Below are 16,207 nucleotides of genomic sequence, written 5' to 3'. Positions count from 1 at the left end.
ATTATCCCATTTGGTATTCTTTGAGTTTCTTGGATGTGCATATTCATGTCTTTTCCTAAGTTTGAGAAGTTCTCTGTCATTATTTCTTTGACTATTCCTTCTGTCCTTTTCTTTCTTTTTCTTCTACTGGGACTTCCATAATGCATATTTTGGCTTTTTGATGATGTCCCAGGGGTATCTTAGGCTATTTTCACTTTTAATATTTCTTTTTTCTTTCTGCACCTCAGCCTGAGTCATTTTAAGTGTCTTTTCTTCAGGTTTACTGATGATTTCTTCTGCCAGCTCCAATCTGCTCTTTAAATCCTCCTGGGCATTTTTCATTTCAGTTATCATGGTGTTCAACTCCAATAATTCTGTTTGGTTCCTTTTTAAAATTTCTATTTCTTTAATAAAACTCTCATATTATTCATTCATTGTTTTCCTTATAAAGTTCATTTCTTTCTCTGTTCATCTCTTTGAGCATTTTTAAGACCATGTTTTAAAGACTTTGTTTGGTATGTCCACATTCTTGTCTTTTTCATTGGTGTTTTCTGATTTTCTAGCCTCTTGTTTTGGAAGGATCATGATTTCCTGTCTTTATGTTGTCTTCTACTCTTTTTTTGCACACTGCCCATTTTAAGATGTTAAAATGTTAACTCTGGTATTTATTCTCTTGGTTGCTTGGTTTTGTAACCAGCTGGTGATAAGACAGAGATTTTCTTGTTCTTCACTTCTCCAATCAGGAAAGTTTGAAGGCAAATGCAGTATGCATGTTTTTCCCTGTCTTTCTAGGTCTCTGTCTTTTCCAGGGCTTTGACTAGTTAGTTGTTTTGTAGTCCCCATGTTTACATAAGTTTGGTTGTCCTTTCTGTTTCCCAAGAGACAGACCTCCCTCTCCTAGGTGTTTGAAGCTATTGGGCCTTTATCCCAGACTGTCTGCCTCTGTAGTATTTTACATTCCTTTTGTTTTCACAAGCTCTTTTTGCCTGGAGGGCTAATTCTTGGAGAAGAGTCACTTGGGGCTTACTTTCCCAAGACAGCCTTTCCCAGGCAGAATTGGTCTGGGTACCCATAAAAAAGATACAGCACAGCTCCAAAGTGCCCTGTGAAGAAAGTTAGTGAGGATGACAAAAACTTCTCTTATAGCTACCCAAAGCTGAACTTTCATGGCCTGCCAGCAAATGCAGCCCTTCAGATAACTGGCCACCACAGCACTGAGGACTTGCTATACCTTTAAATCTCCACCAACTCCGCCCCTGACCATGGAGCCTTGAAACAATGGCTGCCGCCATCTTTGCCCAGAATGGGATTGAAACAATGGCTGCCCACAGAGCTGGGAATTAGTGATTCAAATTTGCTAATCAAGAGCTATGATCTGTGCTGTATTATGTCCACCCTTGTTCTTGGTGAAGAGGATTTTTATATCCTTTTCTATCATGACCAGTTAGTCAGAGACTGGACTCCATAGTGGCCTACCACAAGAATGGGGTCTTGGGAACAGTAATCATGTGGAGAGAGTAATTTACTGTTCTTTACTGTAATTTATCAACTACTTCCACACACTCATCTCTGTGTGCTGTGTAGTGTTCTTTTTTTTACTTTATTGAAATATATCACTCATACATAAACATACATAAACAATAAAATTATAATAGTTGTGAACTTACAAAACAAACATATATAACACCAAATAAACATATATAACATTTCACCCAACCACTAATAACTTGCATTGTTTTTAAAACTTTTTAACTACAGATTACAGAGCATTGTCAAAATATTACTACTAAACAAAGTATTTTTCCCCTAACCAATCTGATTATTATTATCTTTATATCATTTTTATATGAATATACATAAGCAATTAAGTTTATAGTAAAATTAGTGAACTTATAAAGCAAACACGCATAACACCATACAGGGGTGCCATACATCAACCCTCCACCAACACCTTGCATTGTTATGAGATGTTTGTTACAAACTATGAAAGAACACTGTTAAAATCTTACTACTAATCATAGTTCTAACATTTGTGTGTTTTCTGGTATCCAGAGTTTCAAAGTAATTGTTCCTACCTGTTTAATAGTTGTTTTGGTAAAAGGACTGAGTCTTGGAGTTACCTACCTAGAGTTACCTGGAAACCTCTGCTTAAAGACTTAATTTTTTGTTAAAATGTTATGTCTTCTCAAAAAGAACTCTGTATTCTGCCATCTTCCCACTGATACCACAGAATTTTTACCAGAATACAGTCTGACTCTGTACACAATTTAAAAACACTGGATATTTTGAATTTGTCCATTCTACTTAAAGTAACATTGAAATGAGGAAGCACTGTGCATCAGTCAGGGTTTATAGGGAACCAGAAAAAATTTTCATGTTTTTTGCCCACTCAGATAGGTCAATCCACATACCTCTTCCCCAGACCTATTCAGTGTTTAAGTTTCAAATTTGAAGGCTTTAACTCATCTCTTTCTTTTGTAACAGTATCCAAGTATCTAGGAGGAGCCAGCCAACATCATTATACTGTTTGACTCCAAAAAATTCTGTTGAAGTGTTGAAAACACTCTCACCCAGATCCTTGCTTCTTATAAGCGTGGAAGTAGGGGATGTTTTTTGCATCTCTTGATTGACAACTCACACCATGGGCTGTTAGGAGCCTCTTTGTTATTGGAAAGTGAGTCATCAGTACCCTTGAGTCCAATTAGAGTAAAAAAACAATTGCAAAACTCCCAGAACCACCTCAGACACCCCATGTTTAAAACTGGTCCTCAAGAACCACTCCCGGTACCAAACTGTATTAGTCAGGGTTCTATAGGGAAACATAATCAACAAGAGATATCTGTCAATAGTATGCAATTCTGCAAGAGTCTCTCAAGCAGCTTTGGGGATGCCCAAGTCCAGGTTTCGCAGACAGGCTGCAACCAGGGACTGCAATGAAAGTCCAATGATGGTTCTTGACGAGTTCTGGGAGATGTTGGCTGTTCAAAGACAAGCTCGGAAATTCTTCTCAATGCTGGAATCACTTCCCCTTTTAAGGAATTGAACTTACTGGGTTAAGCATCACTCATTGCTAATGGCAATCTCCCTGATTCATGTAATTATAACCAGCTATCTATGATTTACCACTGCAGTAAAGTCAATGGTGACTAAAGTCCATAAATGCCCTTGTATTACAGTTAGCCCAGTGCTTGCTTGATCAAACAATTGGGCACAATTGCCTGGCTGAGTTGACATGAAATGATTTATAACAGACCTTCCTCAGGCCTTAGGAAAATAAAACTGGATAAATGAATTTTGGCCACCTTGTAAGTAATATTTATACTCTATTTTCATTGCTGTAGAAAGGGGGGATTAGAGGCAAGGACTTGAATGCCACTAATAGATCCAAATTATCTCCTCCTCCACCTAGGAATTTGCGTGATTATTCAGGAGGCTCTCAGAGCTACACAGTCCAGCTTCATCTTCTTAGATTAATGTTGTTCATTTGCCAACAGCAATAAAATTATCTGTGGTATGGGGTGGGAGCTTGTTAACAATGCAAATTTCTGGTCCCACCTACAATTACTAGAGGTGCGTTCTGGGAATCTTAATTTAACACATTCCCTAGTTGTACAGTAAACTTTGAAAGTCTTAGCAAGTAGCACCCACTAGTAAAGGCCAGTCTTAGATACCAGCACCAAAAGCCCCCCATGAACTACTTCCTCTTAAGCCTTCACTAACTCTAAACTGCAGCAAAAATTATCCAGTTGGGGAGTGGATATGGATCAAACATTGAGTGCCCATCTCCCTTGTGGGAGGTCCTGGGTTCAGTTTCTGATGCCTCCTAAAGGAAACAAACAAAATAAAAATGAGCAGACAATGAGCAAAAACAAGTAGACAATGAACAAAGATAAATGATCAGGGAGCAGATGTGGCTCAAGCAGTTGGGAGGTCCAGGGTTTGGTTCCCAGTGCCTCCTTAAAAAAAAGCAATGTGCAGACAATGAGCAAAAAAACACAAAACAATGAACTGACAACAAGCAAAAACAACAGCAAGCAGACAATAAACAAAAGCAATGAGCAGACATCAAGCAGATAATGAACAAAAACAAATATGCAAACAACGAGCACACAGACAAGTGATCCAACTCAGGGGAACCAATATCGCTCAGTGGTCAAGTGCTGGCTTTCCACCTATGAAGTCCCAGGCACAACTCCTGGTCCCAGTACCTCAAAAAATATATATCAAACTGACATTTCCTGATGAGTATTTGTTACTTCCTGGCTTTGCTCTTCTGGCCCCTTTTGCCCTTGCCCATCTTCTGTTCATTTGTTTAATCTAAACTCATTTTTGGCAGCAATTCTGTTAGGAAATCATTCCTAATCCCACTGATATAAGTTGTTTCTCCCTCTACTATATTTCTAGCATATACCATACTGCTTGCTAGCTGTGTCTCTGTTCTTGTAGAATTTGTGCATCTCTTGAGGTCAAGGATAATGTGGTGGGATTTTTTGTTTTATGTTTATTTTTTAATCTCAGTAATTGTCATGGCATATGATATGTAGTAAAAATAAAATAAATGTTTGTTGAGTTAATAAACTAATCAGTAAATATATAATAAATAACTAATGGGGACACATTAAAATGGGGTGTTTAGAAACTTGAATTTAAATGAAATATATTTGGGTGGAGTATTCTATCACACTAATCTTTCATCCATTTCTGCCTTCACTAAAAAATATGACTAATAGAATAAGAAATGCTTAAATAAATATGTATCTTGAAAAATTATTTCAATAAATCCTCATGGAAGTAGTTCATAACTTGGAATTTAAAAATTTGAAATTGAGTCCCAATTCTGCTGTTTACATAGGTCTGGGTTTCTGGTCAAGTCATCTGTTTCATAATTTGCAGATTTCATCTACAAAACTAGCATAAGAAAAAAATCAGCATTTTTGTGTCACCAAATTATTAAACTACAAACCACTAACTATTCAAATTGACCTGACAGGGGCTGCTAATTATCCACCATAAATTTTGGTACCTGATCAGTATATAAAGTTGTAACTTGGAAATGATAATCCAGTTGGGAGACTACATTTCCCACCTCCCTTATTATACAAGTGAGAAATAAACTTTTATTTTATTAACTACTGAAATCTGGGGGGTTACTTATTATACCAGCTAGAATTATTCTAATTTACACATTTAGAACAGAAGAAGGCTATTTTCTCTGCTAGGCTTCTTAAAACAGTTACCATGAAATGGATTGGCTTAAAAAATGGGAATTTCTTAGCTCACAGTTTAAGGCTGAGAAAATGCCCAAATCAAGCTATCATCATCATCGAGGTGATGCTTTCTTCCCAGAGACCAGTTGCCAGTGATCCCTGGCTCCTCTGCCACATGGCAAGGTACATGGTAACATCTGCTGGTCTTTCCTGCTTGCCCAAATTTCATTGCTTTTAGTTTCTTGCTTCCATAGCTTTCTCTCTGTATTCATTTCATTTATAAAGTTCTCCAGTAATCAGATAAGGACCTACTCTGAAGGAGTTGGGTCACACCTTAACTAAAGTTTCCTCACCAAAAGGTCATACTTAAAATGGGTTTACATCCACAGGACTTGATTAACTTTAAGAGCATGTTTTTCTGGGGTACCTACAGTTCCAAACCACCACACTCCATCCTGTGGACCCCCAAAAAACATGTTCTTTGTATATACAAAATACATTTTTTCCATCACAATATTTCAGAGGCCTTAAATCATTTTTGTAATAATGTGAAGTACAAAGTCTCATCAAAATTGGTTATTGGTGTGGTTTGTCCTGGTACACAATTCCCCTCTATCTTTGTACCTGTGAAACTTAAAGATCAAGTTATCTGCTTCTGATATAGTAAAGAGGAACAGGCATAGGATAAAATTTTCCATTCCCATAGGGAGAAATTGGAAAGAAAACAGGAGTTACAAGTCTGAAGCAATTCTGAAACCCAGTAGGGCATGCTCTATTAGATTTCAAGGTTTGAAAGTCATCTATAGAGTGATATTTTATCCTCAGGGCCTAAGGAGTGGCAGCCTTACCCCTTCCAAGTGCTTGCACAGCAGCCATTCTCTCCCCAAACCCTGGTGTGAAGATTCTACCCTTTTCAAGCGTTGGGGTGACAGCCAGACTCTCCACAATCCCCACGGCATTGGGTTCACCCTTGGCAGGCACAAGATGGTAACCAGACCTTGCAAAATCCACAGGGCATGTACTTTATGCTTCCTGAAGATGGGTGGCAACACTCTTCCTGAATAATGGGGTAGAATGTCCACCCTCTCTAAGTGTTGGGGCATACTCAATCTTTCCACACACATGGGTGGACTCACACTTTTGGCCCTAGAAAATATCTTTGGTCCATACTTCGGATTGCATGGTTCTGCCCCTGAAGTCATTTTCCCTTTACTTTTTTTCCTTTTCTGTCCCTTTTAGTCCATAATGGCAGTAGTTCTGTTCATAAAGAGCTCACAAACAAGCGAACAAACAAACAAAATAAAACTTGTTGGTTTTGCATGTACTACATAGGGGTACAACTGTCAGATCCAAGAATGTTCCACAGATCTTTCCTGGATTATTACATTTCCAGTCTCGACTTGCATGGAAATGGCCGACTTCTTCCATGTTAAGTTAAACCCTCACGTGGAGCACCTTTCTCTGGGGGCTTACTTTCTGGAAGATCAGAGTTTTCCAAACCATCGCTTTCTGGTAACTTTTGTGTCCAGGAATTCAGTTCTCAGCTTATCCCTTTCTTCTCACATTATACTATCAGCTGCAAGGGGAAACCAAGTTGCACTTTCCACACAGCTTGGAAATCTCCTCAGCTAAATATCTAAACTAATGGCTTTTAGAAAATGCCTTCCATCCAACTTCAGATCTCAATTATGCCAAGTTCTCTACCACTTTAAAACAAGGAACTTTTCTTTTCCTAGTTTTTGAGTTTATCTTCTGAATAGCTCTCATGTTTAGCCCTTTCTTTCCATTCCATTGTCACCACCTTATTTCAAAATCTGATTATGCCTTTCCTAGATAATTATAACAATCTCCTAAACTGATCTCACCAACTCGAGGCACTGTTCCTAATCCATTTTATATACAATAAGTGCACATTTTGTCTTGTATCCTTTGTCTACAGTTTTCAATTTCTTATCATTCATTTTCATTAGGATAGCATGGCAGCTCCTTTTCTACATTTTCTCCTTCATCTCCCAGCATCTTTTTGTTCCTCCTCAAAAAGGTACTTATATTGTTAAAAAAAAATTGTGTTCACTCAATCCTTTACAACTGTGCATATGGTACTGCTTCTTTTTTACACCATCCTCCCTCTCTTTTCTTCCTGGTGAATTCTGACTCATTCTTGAAAACTCAACTTGAACAGAAGCTTTTCTACGAAATCTTTCTTCACTCAATTTTCCAAGCCCCCTTTATCATTGACATATCTGTTATAGAGTTTGTTGTATTGTTCGTTACTTTTTGTTCGACAGGAACTTTATGTTCCTGTCTTTTTCATTAAGGGTACAGTGAGGAAGAACATTTTAGTGACCTTTGGAAGGAAGGTCTGTCTCTTCTCATCTTTGCTAGCTTACATGCAAATTATTTAAATTCTCTACACAGTCAGTAATCTGTAATATCTGTAATAAATGTATTTTAGCTGTGTATTTTTAGTATTATATAAAATAATCCAGGGGAGTTCTTACCGTAGTGACTGCAAAATGGAAAACATTCAACAAATATTACTTAGTAGATTCAAATGCCACTATAGCACATAACTGGCACACAATTAATGGTTGCTGAATGACTGAAATATGAATGAATAAATAATGAATGAATGAATGAATGAATGGGTGAATGGGAATCTGAAAATATCTTGTTACGGTCCTGATCTCCTTTCTGCTTTCTATATAGTCCAAGTTTTCCTTGTTCATCCAGGGACAGGTGTTGTCCTTTAGAGTAGTCTTTCATAAATTCTAGTACCTATATTATTGTAGTACAAAAGCTAACTTTAGGTAATAAATGTATAAACATTTCATAAATTTCAAAGCTACATATTAATTTTCAGGCAGTTTGGAAAATAACTATGATTTCATGTGTATTTTTGCTTAGAGCAAATCTAAATAAGTTATCTAAATTAAAATAAAATAAGTTTGTTTAAGAGGCAATGGTGTTTACAGCAAATTTGTAAGGCTTGGGGATCTTATTGTCTTTCTGTTTATATTGTTATTCAGACAGCAGTTGGGTTTCTTTTTAAAAATTCATATCTTCATATCTTTTTTTTAATATTACTCTCATAAGACTTTGTTCCAAATCTCCCTTGCCCCTTACCTACTCCCCGCCCCCCCCCTTTCTTTTCTGCTTTGGGCCGATTTTTACAGCTTTAATATATATCTATATGTAGATAGAGAAATATTTGGTCTCCCTTTCTCTTTTCCTGCTTTTTGTCCATTCCATTCTCCGCTAGTACTGCTACATCATGGCTTCTCTGTGCACACATTTTTTTTTGCTCTGTACTTGTTGTTACTTTGATCTTGAGTCCTTTTCTGACTGATTTGTATTGCTCATGTATTTTTCCTTTTAGGTTTCATGCATTATGGGGAATCTCTTCCCAAACTTATGGAAGAATAATTTTGGAAAGTGCCAACCCTATTTGTGGGAGAAATATGGTACTTGAGTTGATTAGGATAAAACCCACTTTTAACAGGCCAATATTTAGAAAAGTTCTTCTAGGAAACAAGCAATTATCACATCTCATATTATTCCTTCACTTTTTAAAGCTCACATCTAATTCTGCCTCCCTCACACTTTGGACTAAGGGACCAGTCAAATGCCTCTCAGTATTTGACTTTTTAATCCTTTTTTGACCTATTACTCAATTGTTAATTTTATGATCAGTTAACTCTATTAATAATGATCTGACTGAAGTGCACAAAAACTTTTGTAGAATAATATGAGTTGATGACATATCAAGCAAAGATTTCCTTTCAGAAACTCTCCATATTTTCAGGACCTTCTCTCACTAAAATACTTAGCCGTATAATTTAAAATATGATAATTTAAGAGATATTTTATTTTTGAAGTACATGACCCTGCAGGAAATCTAATTATGCATCCTCATAACTAGGAAGAGTAAATAATCTTCATGAAAATGTTCTCCTTTGAAAGCTTTGGAGAAACAAAATTAAATTCTACTAAGGAAGATAATTTAGTTTTGTGTGAAAGTTCTATGTCATACAAATGGCACATTCAGGCAATTTCGCATTGAAAATACTTTATTCAAATGGATGTAGTATAGTAATGCTTAATTCCTATGCCAGTTTGTAAGAACTTATTAGCTTATTTGGGTTATATAAAATTATTTGATGAAGGAAAAAGTAAAAATGCTGCCTGGCAAAATAAGTTTATAAGTTTTTGAAACTCTGTGAACTAAAACAGAAAGAAACAAAGATATAAATATGTGGGAAAGAGTTTAAATGGAAAGATTTAAAGATACTAAAATATAAAGGGGTAAGTCATTGAGAATGGTCTTTAATGTGTTAAAGTCTTGGTACAGTACATACTATTTAATCAATTTTTCAATTCTCATCATTTTCAATATTTTTTCTTTGCTCATATTTTTCAGTATCTCAAATCAACTTTGTAGGGTTTTTTCCTGTGTGTACTTCCTGAAAGTACAGATAAGCGTGCAGAGTGAAAAGGATAAGTTCAGAGTCTAGGATAGAGAATAGGCAACAATAAATCATGCAGGGGCTTTTTGTTCAACACAGAAAGAAACCAGGGTAGGGCATGGCTAGATTTGTAGTTTAAAAAGATTACTGTGGTTGTAGCATGTAGGATAGTTGGTGTGAATTAGGAGGGTATTTTTATATTACAGGAATGAGATTGTGGTAGTTTAAATTAAGATGACAACCATAGAGACAGAGAAACAAGAGGGACCTTGAGTATGGTTTGGAAACAGTAGTAAAATGGTAAGGATAGTGGAAATATAAAAAATGACTATATCTAATGCTCTGGCTTATAAAATTGGATAGTGTTTTTGAGACTGTCAAGCTTCATGAACTTTGGCAAATTATTCTTTCTGAATTTAGTTTGCTTATCTCCAATATTGGCCTTTACAATGAAAAACCTAAAATTAATATTTAGCGTAACTACACTGCTGTCATTGTGGTTACAATTGTGTATGAGTTTAGTTAAAGCACAAGATTAAATTTTTGAAATGATGAACTAAGGATTTAAATTAGACACTAAAGGGAAAGTGGATCAAAAATGCATGTCTAGGAAAGGGAATGTTATGATGAAACTAATTTGAAGGACATTATTCGGACAGCTGGACTGAAACAGGAGAGAAATTAGCAGATGGGAAATTATGTAAGGCGTTGATTCAATGAAGGCTTAAATTACAGTAGCAATTCTAGGAAAAGGAAACTGTAAGTTATGGAGAGTGTGAAGGATATATTACCAAGATTAGATAGTTTAAATCAGAAAGTGAAAGAGAGAAACCAAAACTAATACGTGTTCTTATAAGCTTTGCAAAAGATGATGATGGAGACACTTGTAACAACAAAGACCTATTAAAGAGTTATTATTAATATTTTGAGATTCGAGACAGGCACATTGACATGCTGAATATAGCTATATAATATTTTAAAGAGTATATTACGTTTTTTTTGAGGAAAAGAATGATTTAATAACAAAAGTAACTGAGTAGGTATACTTTTAATTCCCAAAATAGCATTAATTAATATTTAATAAATATAGGAAAATATTCTTTAAAAATATTTATAGTTAATACTATGAATGGTTTATGTAGCTTGTCTTAAAAGTTCTGTTTTTACATATTCTCTGATTTCATATTTCAGCTCCATGTGGTGGCCATTTTTCAGCTCCCAGTGGAGTGATTCTTTCACCAGGATGGCCAGGATACTATAAAGACTCCTTGAATTGTGAGTGGGTGATTGAAGCTGAACCTGGACACTCTATTAAAATTACATTTGAAAGGTCTCTGCAAATATTTTTTCTTCCTTATAAAAAAAGAGATTACCTAAAGGAATAGTTGTCATTTCTGTTATTTTTTTTAAATCAATGTATAATTTTATTATAATAGTCAATTGTGTTACTTGAATGTTTCAGGTACTTTTGCCCCATTTTAAATTTTCAGCCTATTTTCATGTAAATTTTCTTTAGTTTAATGCTATATCAGTACTATTGAGATATGCAGCATCGACATTTTTACTTTATATATGTGAACACTACTGAGATATGAACATGTGCCTTTTAACAATCAATGAGTTAAATTGTCCTCTCTTTTGAAGGGTTTGTGAATCTTGCTCTACTAGGTTTCAAAATGCAAATGTGCTGCAAACACTTTCAAATTAACATTGCATTGTAGCCCAAGACACTTACCCAACTATTTATATACCTATACTAACATATCCTTCAGAAAAATGGCTGTGTCAAGTCAACACTTACTAGTGACTAGCTAGGTGATGTTTTGATTTTAGGGAAAATTATTATTATTGATTCGAATAGTACTAATATGTTAAAAATAGTATGATAAAAGAATAATAATTCTTATCTATTTAGATCACTATTCACAAATCAAAATTGAAATATATATATGAGGCAAAATTTCCAAATTATATTGTTACCTCTCCTCATCTCAGATTCCCTTCCCTAAAAAATATAAACAAATTCTTTAAATATTGTCTTTACATGGTAACTATATAACAGTGCAAAATATCTTGATGTGGCCTAAGAAATGAATAAAGTTCCCTTGCTGGTATGATGAGAAACCTGTCATGAGCCTTCTTTAATGCAAGGTATTCATCATTGAATTCACCTACCCATGCAAATGTTGAAATTTACTTTGAAGAAAATAGAATCCATTTTGACATGTAAAGTTTTAAGCATTTCTTATTGGATCATATTACCTTACTGTAACCTACTTGCACTGTTGTTTTCAAGATTTTATTTAGAATAAATTGGCAAAGTCTTTTTGTTGTGATGTCAAAACTATGTCCTTCATGCAGTGGTTTCCATGGTCCATGTTGCTATAGCAATTTTAAAGATTCTTGAAAGGCATCATATTTATTCATTCTCAAATCTTCATCAAATAACATTATTCTGTGGGAATATAAATTACCTAACTCTATATTTACATATAATATGGCATAATAGTAGAATTGAATCATTTAATAATTATATTGATTTGTGACAATAGGACAGATATTTAGTCCATATTACTAATTTGTTAAATTTGGGCATAACAGTTGAAGGATTGGCATATTTGTCAATCTTTTTATAATTAAGTTCATATTTTAAATAAGTGTATGTATTATAGTTTTAATTTATGGTTTTAGTATTTCTCCATTTGGACTTGCCATTACTTAGTAGCAGGACATATCATGTAAGTTATTTTATTTGAATAGTGCATACAAATATTATCCAGTTTGCTCCCACTTATCATTATCCTTCAATATCCAAATAAAAAGTGAATCTCATCACACAGGAAGTGGGAAGTCTAGGCTTTCCTAAATTTTCAGAGAATTGCTGGGAGTGTTTTTGTTCACTTCTAGTTCTGAACTACTGCTCCCAGAATCATCTTGCTTTAAGATCCTGAGGCTATAGTCCTTTCTCAACATTACTCTGCTCCTGTCCAATTGTATTACTTTTCTTCTTTCTCCCAAAAGCAGTAATACAAGAGATAACCAAAGAGGATTATTTCACAGTCCAGATGATTTAAGATTGAACAAGACTTGACTTTGTTCAATTTTCCTGATAATCCCCATCACAGAAATGATTGCCTTTATCTAGCCACTTCTCTTTCCTAAACCAGGCCCTTATCCATCTCAAATCATCCCTGCATCTGTTATAGTTTGCTAAGCTGTGCAGAGCAGAGGCCATAAAATGAGTTGGATTTTAACAATGGGAATTTGTTGTCTTATAAGCATACAGTTTTGAGACCATGAAAATGTCCAAATCAAGGCCTCAACAAAGAGGTGCTTCCTTCCTGAAGACTGGCTACTGTTGATCCTGGACTCCTCTCACAAGATAAAGCACATGGTGGTGTCTGCTGGTCTCTCCCTTCTCTTATGGGTTTCCTTGCTTCAGCTTCTTGCTGCTGTGGATTTCTTTCTGTCTTGTACTCATCCTGTTCAGAAGGACTTCAGTAAGAGGATTAAAGCCCATGCTGGTCTATGCCTACTTACAATAGATTCACGCACAGGAATGGATTACCTTTAAGAACATAATCTTCTGGGGTGCATACAGTTTTAAACCACCACAGAATCCAGGAATTTCAATCCTCTTTTTACTGCATTGTCCCCTACTCCAATATATAGTGGGGTAACTGCTGTTACTTTGCTATTCAGAAAAATACAACTATTTGTTTCTGAGTTTCCAATTGGGTAGTGTTGAAAGTGGTGGCTAGGGGGTGGATCTTCCCTTTCAGTCTTAACATGCTAATTATAAATCAAAGAACGATGTTCTCTTAAGAATAAATCAACCCTTCTGTGACACCCCTTCCAGGCGACTCAAACTGGAGCTAATATTTAAAATAATATTTTTTCATTCCTTCCATTCAATCTTCAAATACTACATACATGCAAGATAATATTACTAGAGAATTAGTTGAAGCTTTATTAGCACAAATTTATTTTTATGTTGATAAGCATCCCTAGGTTTGCTAATGAGAGTCATTAATTATCAATCAATCAATCAATCAATAAACCTCTAGTATCTTTCATCCCAAAGTAGGCTACCTAGAGTTTGCCCACTTAAGAATCAGTTTGATTGCAAATTGTGCTTGCCATTCAGACAATCCACATTTATGACTTTGATTTTTGGATTTTATTTGAAGGCACTATTTTCTCTATTCAATATTCTTCACATGTATGTCCTTTTCCTTCCATAAGGTAGCTACATGGTCCTCTTAGCTGTTTTTCAAGGTGCATACCCAGCTTGTCTAGATACTTTTAGAATTTTTTGAAGTGAGTTGTTGTACTCTACACGGCCTAGATTCTAAGTCAGACCATTTCAAACTTACTTTCCCAGTAAAAATTTTTTCTGCCATTTTTATAAGACATCAAACTAGTGTCTACACTAAGACTACAAAAGGTTGGCATAAACAACAGAAATTTATTGTCTCACTGTGTCAAAGACTAAAGGGCTAACATCAAGGTATCAATAGGAGTTACTTTCTCTTGGAATCTGCGGCTATCCTGCCACAATCCTTGGGTTCCTTAACCTACATCTCTACTTCTGACATTTGACAATGTCCTTTATCTCCTCCTGTGGCTTTCTCTGATTTCTGACTTCTACTGCTTCCTGGCTTCTTTCAGTTTGTGATCTTAAGTCGCTAGCTGTTCACAGAATTTCCCCTCTTTGTAAGGGTATGAGATTTTGCTTTTGTTTTAGGATCAAAGTATTCTATATACTTTTAAAGAAAACTGGTTCCTTTAAGATAATCCACATTTTAAAAAGCCAACACACGGTTAAGAGTAGTTCTGTAGCAAAGGGATGAGCAAGATACTTGAACAAGTTAAAAATTAAATGGGAGTTTTGTCCACTAGGGAAGTGGCATAAAATAGTCACTTTGAAATCAGACATATTGGGGTCTATGACTTCCTTGTTTGGTTATATTATGTTTCAGCTATTTACTTTCCTTTTAATGTTGTTTTGACAAGCAAGATATTATTTATGAAGTATCTATTAATAACTCATAGTATATTTGATTCTTAAAAAAGTTAATTCCCTTCTGATATACAACAGAGAACTTGTGAAGGTAGTGGTTCCCAGCTCTTTAATAGTTTTCCTCATTCTGAGAATATTTTTGTATAATTTAGTTCCAAATAATGAATCATATTCTATTACAGAATTATGTTTCCTGCTTTCCACTAACCATGAATAATTTATATTAACATGGTGGAAAATGATATTTTTTTAAGTCAGAATATAATTAGTATGGTGGCATTACAATTTTTCAGTTATTTTCCCATATTTTCATAAATAGCAATTAATTAGAATTAATCTGTAGAGGGGAAAAAAAACCCAAAAACATTATTTACAAATATATTAGTCATTATTTGACTTCTTGAGATTTTCCCCTATAGTATTTTAGGTTAATGATATCTTATGAAATATGGTTTCCTATCAAATAAAATAAAATAATAACAAAAGCACCAACAAATATGTGTGTTTTGTTTAACTCTTTTTAACATATAGAAATATTTAACAAGTCTTGCTCTCAGTTCTGCAGAAGCAATTTTGTTTCTTGTCTCTTCTAAATTTTCTCAGTATCTGGCAGCTCCTAACTCTGAACATGTGGTACTCATTTTCCTAGGAATCATCCTAAACTTGTCTATTTCTTCTCCTGTCCTCAACTTCCCAAAGAACAAAAGCTATCAATATCAGTTCTTCCAGATATATTTTTTACTTGTGAGGATTATGTTTCAATTTGGTTTATATGAACAGTGTTTTTAAAAGAGAACAAAAACTGAATAACATTAGATCCAATTGCGTTTTTAATGTCATATAGTGTTTCCATAAGGTTTGTTTATCATAAAATAAATTCAATGTCATAAACAAGTGAACACTAGATTGAGGCAATTTAAGAAAAATTTATACAACTATCTCAAAACAGAAAATGAAAGAAATTCAAATAATAGTGTAACTCCAACCCATTTCTTTTTGCTATTGTGATATATTTTTATAGCTCCTTAAGGCAAATCTGTGATGATTTCCTTTTTAAAGATTATCTCCCACTGAAAATGTTCTCTATATCACCATTTAATGTTTCTATTCTATTAAGAATTTATGTTTCAATTCAAAGTAATCCATGACTCTTCTGTGCATTTTAATTTGGTTGTTGTCAGCTGACTAGCTATCAAAGTGAAACTCCAATTTCAATACTTAGAATAGACTGACTACAAAGTAACCAAAAATGGATTTACAATGCATTAGTCCTGATCATTTATTTAAAGGGAATAATGTGTTCCTACATATTTCTTTCTCTACACTATATTATTGTAAATGTTGTTTTTAGACAGCTACATTATATTCCAGGTTGCAAAATTAGAAGTAAGCTAAACTTATAAAATTAATTCATTTTAATAAATTTATTGCTAACAGGATGAAACAATGGCAAAAATGGAAAATATTTCAATTGTACTTCTTAAATAATATTAAATTATACACCTAATTTTGAGTACTTATATGCCACATTG

The 16,207-nt window shown here is 34.6% G+C and overlaps 1 protein-coding gene across 2 annotated transcripts in view; it reads left to right on the top strand.

The window, feature by feature from the left end:
- Positions 1 to 16,207, top strand: part of CSMD3 (CUB and Sushi multiple domains 3) — a 1,328,729-nt gene that overhangs the window by 792,782 nt on the left and 519,740 nt on the right. For both annotated transcript variants that reach the window (XM_058275930.2, XM_058275932.2), the window contains one exon: positions 10,844 to 10,982. In XM_058275930.2, coding sequence (XP_058131913.1) covers positions 10,844 to 10,982 — 139 coding nt within the window. The remainder of the gene's footprint in view (positions 1 to 10,843; positions 10,983 to 16,207) is intronic.

This window comes from Dasypus novemcinctus, chromosome 14 (genome assembly GCF_030445035.2).
Source record: "Dasypus novemcinctus isolate mDasNov1 chromosome 14, mDasNov1.1.hap2, whole genome shotgun sequence".
In the NCBI taxonomy this organism is placed as follows: Eukaryota; Metazoa; Chordata; class Mammalia; order Cingulata; family Dasypodidae; genus Dasypus; species Dasypus novemcinctus.
Note: the sequence above shows the minus strand (reverse complement) of the source record. Positions and strands in the feature narration are given on the sequence as shown.